Genomic DNA, 9779 nt, shown 5'->3' with positions numbered 1-9779 from the left:
TTTGTTTTACTTCTGGTAAAAATCATAACTACATGCATGACAACTAATATGTTTAAAAATGTCCTCTTCTGACCCCTGTGGCTGGTGCTGGATCTGGACATCAGTGTCTCTGGTCCACCAGGGAAAATGGATGCAGATCTGGGCGCCTGGTGCGATGGTCCTGTAACCCAAGGTTAGGGTGCAGGAAATGAGGATTCGAGAAGCGTTGTGGTACAAAAACTTCCTTTTTTTGACTAAAATGACTAAGCGTTTCGCGAGGGGTCCCTCGCTTCATCAGGTCACCCCTCGCGAAACGGAAGAAAGGAAGGAAGTTTTTGTATCACAATGCTTCCCAAATCCTCATTTCCTGCACCCCGACCTTGGTATACAGGACCATTGCACCCAGGCGCCCAGATCTGTATCCATTTTCCCTGCCGGACCAGAGATACTGATTTCCAGATCCAGCACCAGGCACATTGACGAAACGGACATCACCGATGTTCGGGATTGATGCAAGGCAGCCATGGGAGAATCCTTTAGTGTATTGCACACTTCCATGCGATTTCCAGTGTTGTGCCTGATGCACAACAAAAGATGGTGAGCGTGCCCATCCCACCTCCTCCACCATTGTTTAACCCATAACCTTGGCCGACCACAGTAACGACACTTAAATAGCGCCCCTTTTTTGTTTCCTTTTCTCCTTTCTCTATACTATAAACTCTTTTGACCCCTATGACTTTTTTTTTTTCGCATACGGGGCGGTGTGAGGGCTCATTTTTTGCACCCTTATGTGAAGTTTTTATTATTACCATTGTTTTGATCAGACTTTTTGATCTCTTTTTATAAAAAAATTTATGGCATAAGAATTTTTTTACGTGTACGCCATTGACAGTGCGGTTTAATTAACAATATATTTTTTATGGTTCGGACATTTACACATGCGGCAATACCACATATGTTTATATTTATCCTTATTTACATAGTTTTTTTTTATGTGAAAAGGGGGGTGATTCAAACTTTTATTAGGGAAGGGGTTAAATCACTATGCCATAGCATATCATTGATCAGTGTTATCGGCGCTCCACTGCTCCTGCCTGGATCTCAGGCACGGAGCAGTGACTCGGCGATTGGACAACGAGGAGGCAATAAGGGACCCTCCTTGTGTCCTCACAGCTGATCAGGACACCGCAGTTTACTGCGGTGGTCCCGATCAGCCTGACTGAGCTGCCGGCGATCAACTTTGATCGCTGCGCCTAAAGGGTTAATACCTGGCATCACCGCGATCGATGATGTGCTGTATTAACCACAGGTCCTGGCTATCATTAGCCACAGGGACCGACCCACTATGATGCAGGGTAACCGTGTGACCCCACATTATATCGCGGGAGCAGGTGCAGGGCGTACAAGTATGCCCTGTGTCCTTAAGAGGTTAAGTCCTGGCTTTCATCCTTTTATGGCTCCTAATTTCTTTGCTTATGTTGCTCCCAGCGCATGCAGTTCACTGAGGAGGAGGGGGCATTCCCACATGAGTTAACGCTTACTCTTACATCTCATGTGAGAACTACACCCTCACTTCTCAGAGCTGACAATTGGCTGATCTGTGCCCTTAGGCTCTTTGACACACACCCGGCTCACACAGCAGGCTGATTAACAAGCCACAGCATGCACAGAGCCCTGTTTGTTCCACCCACACTTCCTGTATTTTGTCTTGGTACAGAGACATACAGGCAATAGATGTAGGGAAAAGACAGATTTCTGGACAGTGGAGGGACCACAAGTGGTAAGACATAGAGAGCCTTTTTAGCCCCAAAATATACACGTTTTTAACCAATGTACATAAATATTTTGCTGCTTATGACATTACTCAGGAAGTTTTTATGGTTTGTCACAAGTACATGGACAGAAGTAATGTTACTCAAGAATCATTGTTAGGGTGCGTTCTCACGTCAAGTACTCAAGTCAGTGTCCTTCCTTCCTAAGACATTTTTGTGACAAAAACAATTTCTGGGAACAAATGGAGAATGTGTGAATAATCACCTGCTCTGATTCCACTATAGTTTTCAAGAGTAGGTTAGCAAGTATCAATGGGCAGATAGAAGAGGGGAGAAAAGATCGCTTCTTAGGGTATGTTCACACTGAGGAATTGGGGCGGAAATCAAGCATAAATTTTCTGCCTCAAAATATTGTTACTTTTCCACAAGAACTCACAGAGATTTCGTGCAGAATTTTGCGCGGAATTGGCGCTGAAATCACGTGGAATTCGCGCGGAAATGCAGGTTTCATGCGGAGGAGGAGTATCAAGTATTTCTATTCATAAAATTATTATTTTTTCATGCGGAAATTCCGCGCCAATTCCGTGTGGAAATGCTTCTGCTTCCGTGTGAAAATAATAACATTGATCTCTATGGGAGAACGACACTGATTCCGCCTGAAAGAAAGACCATGTTCTTTCTTCAAGCAGAACATACTTCCTTGTCAGAATTCTGCTTGAGGAAATTCCTCAGTGTGAACTGAGGGGCAGAAATTCTGTACAACTCTATGGGGGTTTTCACTGCTGAATGATTTGGGGAGGAAAAAGCGAGCAGAATTACTCATGGAAATTCCTCTCTAATTCCTCAGTGTGAACATACCCTTAGTGTCTCTAGAGAGAATTACATTTTTATAACAGACACTAGTTAATTTAAACATTGAAAAACTGAACATTGTAATGTCAATATTGTTCACTGGTGCCACTTCCTGTCCAGGCATTATTGTATGGAAAAGGCTCTTTTTGGAGATGCAAACTGCTGTCCAATACAAGCAACGATCTAGTAGATAAATTATTTTTAAAAGGATCCTTTGCAGGGCTCAACAATGGTTGGATTGCGAGACCTGTTATTCACTTCCATCATTGATAGCAATGCATCTCGTTTACACTTGAAGATGTGCAGCCAGCTAAAGATGAATTTTGGTGCGATGCCAACAATCAGCCAACAAACAAGCAATGAGTATCTACATTTACATTTGTTCTATACAGTTCTTGATTGGTGCTGTTTTGAAGAAAAGCTCCCTTATCATTAACATCTTATATGTTTTGTAGTTTACTAACTCCCCTTTGGAAGTTATAATGCGTACAGACATTTGTATTGTTTACCTGGGAAGAGCTGTTATTTTCCCCCATTTTTCTACACAGAATCTTCGTGGGCCATTGCTGCCTCTGAGTGACGCAAAGCCTTCATATGGGATACTGGAAGTTCCAGTAACAAACTACCAAAAATTAAGTAATAATTAAAAATTACTTAAAAACAGATTATTATTGTTGCTATCATATATAATATAGCATAACATTCAGTATAATCAAAAGCAAAAAATATCAAAATCTTATCTTTGACTTTTCTGTCGAGTTATCATTAGATATCAATCTTCTAATACGCTGACTAGATAGGGATCTACAAGCCTAAACAATAATTTCCTCACTGAATAACACACTGTACATTGCAAGTATCCTATAACATTTAAGTCACAGTTACCAAACTTTATATCAGCAATATTAAAGGTAAACTGACAGCAGGGTACCCACACTAACCTGCTGGTACCTGTAAATCGTAAAGTGACGTTGATTACAAGGGTTGCGCCATTCCAGAGATATCCATAAAAATGTGAATAAGTAAATGAGTGACTTAAGTACAATGGGGGCATTCCCTAGCCCCGCTTTTACAGTATACCAGGAAGAGGCAAGCTGAGCTATATAATGACTTGACATCAGGGATCCTATCAGCTGATCTTTGGGTCAGTAACAGAACCAATGCCTATGCTTAAATTGCGTTTATTGACAGTATTGGGGCATTACTATGCTTTCAGTGCCCAACAAAGCTCCTTTCACACTGTCAGAGTGGGAGAATTTTATGATGCATACCTTGAATGGATGTCATTGTAAAGGAATGAAAGTAATCTGTCACCTACAGAACAGAGATCTTTCTAGTTATCCTACTTAGGTGTTTAACCATAACAAGGGGGCATCCTCTTCGTCTACAGGAAAGAAGGTTTTACCATCATCACAGACGTGAATTATTTCTGTAAGAGCAGTGAAACTATGGAGCTCTCTGCTGTACACTGTTGTGATAGTTGATGCATTGAACAAATTCAAGAAAAGCATGGATGCGTTCCATGAAATATAATATACAAGTTATGGTTGCTAGATTTCTGCATCTGTCTCATAAGTGTTTTCCTTACTCTGGATCAACACAGTAGGGTTATAGTTTGAACTAGGGCTGGGCGGTATGACCAAATATGTCTATTACAGTATTTTTGTAACTTATGGCGGTTCCACGGTATATAACTGTATTTCCCTACCCCCCCCTTAAATCATGTGACCCGCGAGCGCTGTTCTACTTCTCCCCCCCCCCAAAAAAATTAATTATTAGCCCAGCGCTGCGCTGTCCCCATCGGAGTAAATACTGACATATCACCCGCAAGCGCTGCCCTTCTCTTCCTCCTGTTTGTTGCGGCCACCGGCGCTGACACTCTATACTGTGCGGCATCCCTATGCCCGGGGCGGCAAAAGGTAAACAAAATAAACTTTAACGGATGTTCCTACATCGGCCTTATGCTCTTCCTGGGGACGGGAACGTCTGAGAGCCGTCAGCCTACGTCAGCCAACTTTCACTCACCTTCCCCGTTGGTCCAGACCAGCTTCCTAGGTAATGGAACGACGGACAGCCGTCAGTCTATCACCGGCCGCAGTGATGTTCCGCCTCGGCCGGTGATAGGCTGGGCCCACTGTCATGTAAGAAGCCGGCTTCTTACATGACAGTGCGCTCAACTTATCACCGGCCGAGGCGGAACATCACTGCGGCCGGTGATAGACTGACGGCTGTCCGTCGTTCCATTACCTAGGAAGCTGGTCTGGACCGACGGGGAAGGTGAGTGAAAGTTTATTTTGTTTACCTTTTGCAGCCCGGGCATAGGGATGCCGCACAGTATAGAGTGTCAGCGCCGGCGGCCGCAACAAACTGTAGGACGAGGAGGGCAGCACTTGTGGGTGATATGTGAGTATTTACCCCGATGGGGACAGCGCAGCGCTGGGCTGATAAATAATTGGGGGGGGGGGGGGGGCAGAACAGCGCTCGCGGGTCACATATGATTAGTTCCCCAATGTGTGGACAGTGCAGCGCTGATAACTCATTCATTCCCGAGGGGGAGGGGCCAAACCAGTATTGCGGTATGGGGAAAAATTCATATCGTGCAGGACAAAAATTTCAGTATTCGGTATGAACCTGTATATCGCCCAGCCCTAGTTTGAACTTTTTTTTTTTTTTGTTACCTTATGAAGTATATAACTAACTATATGTAACTATGTATACCATACCAGACCAGACTCTGTATGGAATCCTGCAGTCTGCTGTAATGGAAACAATAGAAGGCATATGGATGTCATGTATGAGCCAAGAGCTTTCCCAGGACATAAGGCAAGCACACAGTGCAAGCACAGTGAGAAAGGAGCCTAAAGCTATGTTCACATGGAGGAAATTCTGCTATTCTGCTCAAATTCCGTTCTGCAAATTCAGTTTTGCAGAATTTCAGCAGACATTTTGTGTGCTCAAAACACAAAATTCAAAGCCCCATTGAGTTCAATGGGACTCTGCCTGGAATTCTGCATAATTTAATAATTTAAAGACATTGTTTAATTTTTTGCAGAATCCGGAAAGCTGAACTGAACTGCATCAGAAATTCTGCCGTGTGAATGGAACAGCAGAATCCCAATTCAGTGTGCAGTAAATGTTTTCGGAATTTGGCAAAATTCTGCACGGAAATTCTGTTGTGTGAACATAGCCTCACACTGCACATTTCATGAGAATTTTTATTCATGTTCCAATGCCAGAATGTTGTTCTTTATTCTACATTTGTGCAGCACTGGAATGCTTGGCAGCAACATATTTTGAACAAATTTATATATTTACTTCTACTAAAGATTGCTATTCAGTACATAATGATAAAGTTCGGCAGCAAACTTAACACTTACCTGTAACAGACGTAGCCGCTGCTCATTATTAAACCTTTCAACAGCTGCCCAGAACCATCTAATAACAATATGATTGTCATGGTAACCTAAGGGCAATAAATAGGTAAGATGTCACCATCTGCAATTACACCAATGTATAATGCTTTGTATATTATGGCAGTTTTATATTTTGGAATATTAACACATGTATATCATCAAAGGGGTTTTCTCACCAAGTGTGGTAACAAAGCTGGTAAAATTAGATGTGTACCGCATACTTTATGTAAAGTACAAATGTGCTGGAGTTTTTGTTGTTGTTGTTTTTTTAGGTAAAATAAACGACATCCCTGTACTGTACTTCTCCCCATGGATCTGATCACTCCCTGCTTTCCTCTCTGCACTATGACCCTGCTGTGACTCAATAGAATAGACACTTCCTCACGCAGTTGTTTTAAGAGATGTACATTGGAAATATTTTCATTTTCAAATAATGCATTACTTCAGACCTAGTTATCTTTGTGGTAAAAACCCTTTAAAGGGGTTCTCTGGTGCTTAGACATCTTATCCCCTATCCAAAGGAAAGGGGATAAGATGCCTGATCGTGGGAGTCCCGCCGCTGGGGACCCCCGTGGTCTTGCATGCGGCACCCCGTTTGTAATCAGTGTTCGCTCCAGGTCTGATTACCGGCGACTACAGGGTGGGCGGCGTGTGACGTCACTCCTCCGCCCCCAGCTATCACGCCCCCTCCCGTAGGCTTGCATTGAGGGGTGGAGCGTGACATCACACGGGGCGGATGCGTGACGTCACACGCCGCCCGCCCTGTAGTCGCCGGTAATCAGACCCGGAGCGAACACGCTCCGGGGACTGATTACAAACGGGGTGCCGCGTGCAAGATCACGGGGGTCCCCAGCGGCGGGACTCCCACGATCAGGCATCTTATCCCATATCCTTTGGATAGGGGATAAGATGTCTAAGCACCGGAGTACCCCTTTAAGGGTAGGGTCACACTGGCTGGATACGCAGCGAATTTGACGCTGCAAGAAATCTTCAGAGCAGTGGTAAGTACGCTGTGTATGTGCTAGGAGAAGACCCAGGGCTTTCCCCGTTGCAGTCCTGTTTCTGTAATAAGGTTTGGGAACTGGCCACGCCTCACAGTTATGCCGGTGCCCACGGCTGGCCTCCGAACCTTATTGCAGACACAGGACTGTAGCGGGGAAAGCCCTGTGTCTGCTCCTAGCGCATACACAGCGTATTTCCCGCTGCTTGGTGGATTTCTTGCAGTGTCAAATACGCTGCGTGTCCACCCAGTGTGACCCTACCCTAAAGGGAAATTGACAGCAGGGTTACCTGCACTAACCAGAACATAATGTGGTTTTTATTGGCTCAGCTGTTCTGGAGATATCCATTTGGTTGCTAATATGGTAATTTCTTCTTACGTTCAATGGAGACGGGCAGCTTCTGTATGTGCAATGCATTTTCCCACCCGCTCTGGGGATACCCCTATTACCTTCAGCCAATAACTCTGCCCCTTCACGGCCATGCTGAGAAAGAGAGGATAAATATTTGTGAAAGGGCTGGGTTATCTGTTGAAGGGGGTGAGGTTATCGGCTCGAGTGTGAGGGAGAAAGCATTGCACAGCAACGGAGTGCCACCCATTGCACAGAACCAGGAATTAACATATTGGCAACCAGACTAATATCTCCGGTAAGAAGTGCTGGAAACAGGCTTACCCGAATCTATCTGTATAATCAGGTTAGTGCAGCTGACTCTTCTGTAGGTTCACTTTAATGCTAACTAACTGCAGTTAATCAATTTAAAGGGATATTCTGGCCTTAGACATCTTATCCTCCCATCCCCACATTCTGTGCAGGTCACTACTCCCGAGACGGGGACATGTCGTCTAGCTACGCCCCCTAATGACTTAAAAACAGCTAAAGCAAAAAAACTTTACATTACATTGTGATTAGTGTGGCCACTTTGGCTACCCAATCACAACTGTACTGAGGGGGGTGGCCACAATGCCAGCCTCCAGTACAGCATGGATGGTGATTGGTGGTGTATACTACACCACCAGTCACCATCTACATCCGGGTCACAGGGTCACACGTGACCCTGATGACCCGGAACCGCTGCAGAACGCCGGTAAGTAGTCACCGGCGTCCAGCAGCGATCGCAGGTATAGGAGGTCCTCCGGACCTCCTCCTGCACACTGCCGGGATGTCTGCTGATTGAAATCAGCAGACATCCGGCTCCGATCCCCGCACGGCGGGGAACGGAATCACAGCGCATCGCTCGTCTGAATTGACGAGCGATGCGCTGCGATCGCCGACATGGGGGGGTCATCATGACCCCCCTGGGCGATATGCCGCGATGCCTGCTGAACGATTTCAGCAGGCATCGGGCACCGGCTCCCCTCCGGCTAGCGGCGGGGGGTCGGGAATGGACAGGACGTACTCCTACGTCCTCGGTCCTTAAGGACTCGGAAACGGGGGCGTAGGAGTACGTCCATTGTCCTTAAGGGGTTAATCTATTATTAAATCCTTACTCATTTTCAATACTGGTTACATCTATTCATATTGGTCATATCTCATATACTCATTACAATTTATATACCTAGAGGACTGTTCTTCCCTTTCTATTTTCTGTAGGAAAATCTCTCCTCTTTTTCTCTAACATAGTTTGATAAATCTGGGCCATAGTTCCTAAACTTGGACGCTGGCTATTACTTTTTGTTTGCAGAGACGGCACTGTGCCACATTTTCTGCATCTGGTAAGGTAGAAAATGATTTTCACACAGCAGTATACTAGATAGGTACACCACCATTCAACTGTGCCTTTCCTCCGGAAGGCTTTTTTTCTTGAGCCTTTAGATGCAGCAGCATCATCTTAACCTACTTCTAAGCTGATACATACTAGGAGGCCTACGTCTGGTATGTTTGACAGATGTTCTGGCTCTATCTCTGCTCTACATCGCTGACAGTACCACCACTACCCTTCTGCTCTCATCACCTCATTCTCATGTCCTGTCCAAAACAAGATCACCATCATCATTAAAGTCCTACTAATTGTTCCTGACACTGTTCTCAGTATGAATTTCTGATGTCTGGTCTGATCATGGGATCCTTGCTCCACCTTTTAAATTCACCACCACCAGTCCCTCAAGTTCTATACTCGGCTACTGCTTCAACCACCTCTGCAACACACTCCAAAGGCTGAACATCCTCACACAAGTCCTCCTTGTGGCTAAGCAAAGACAGAGATGATGGAACAGACCGTCTAGGAAGGACATTTCCACTAAACCATACAACTATAGATGATGAGGAATACACTGACACCTGGTCCAACTACATATTTGTCAGACTCTTCCTACTCCAGAGATGACCAAGAATGAACTAAACAATCCACAATGGCCATATCATCCTCCTAAACAACACAACCCCTGGAAGAAATTGACAACTTTTGCTTGCTGCTGCTACTACCACCGGGCACCTACCTGCTGCTACTTGTCCTGGGCCTGGGCAAACGGGTGGTGCCAAAGGTGCTGGTTCTGCCCCCAACATGTTTACTAGAAAAGACGTGGTATGCTCTTTCTTCTACCTCGTCCTCATTCAACCATTCCTTTACCAGACATTGTTTTAATATTTTTCTTTTAAGTTTTTAAGGTGATTTATATTCCGTTAAACACAGAAAATACAGCTAAAACACAGGTCAGCCCACTGCACAATGCTTTGCTCAAATTGCTTTGTGTTGTAGTGTGATAGCTTTCTATGGGCTTGTTCTGCAGCCACACTGCTGGGATTTTTAGTGCACCAACTGGACA

General features: G+C 44.9%; 1 protein-coding gene across 4 annotated transcripts in view; it reads right to left on the bottom strand.

The window, feature by feature from the left end:
- HECW2 (HECT, C2 and WW domain containing E3 ubiquitin protein ligase 2) overlaps window positions 1–9779 on the bottom strand; it is a 660271-nt gene that overhangs the window by 4433 nt on the left and 646059 nt on the right. For all 4 annotated transcript variants that reach the window (XM_056536055.1, XM_056536058.1, XM_056536057.1 and 1 more), the window contains 2 exons: window positions 5981–6066; window positions 3113–3225 (listed from right to left, as the gene is read on the bottom strand). In XM_056536055.1, coding sequence (XP_056392030.1) covers window positions 3113–3225; window positions 5981–6066 — 199 coding nt within the window. The remainder of the gene's footprint in view (window positions 1–3112; window positions 3226–5980; window positions 6067–9779) is intronic.

This window comes from Hyla sarda, chromosome 8, assembly GCF_029499605.1.
Source record: "Hyla sarda isolate aHylSar1 chromosome 8, aHylSar1.hap1, whole genome shotgun sequence".
Classification (NCBI taxonomy): Eukaryota; Metazoa; Chordata; class Amphibia; order Anura; family Hylidae; genus Hyla; species Hyla sarda.
The sequence above is the reverse complement of the archived record's forward strand: the minus strand, read 5'-3'. Positions and strand labels throughout refer to the sequence as shown.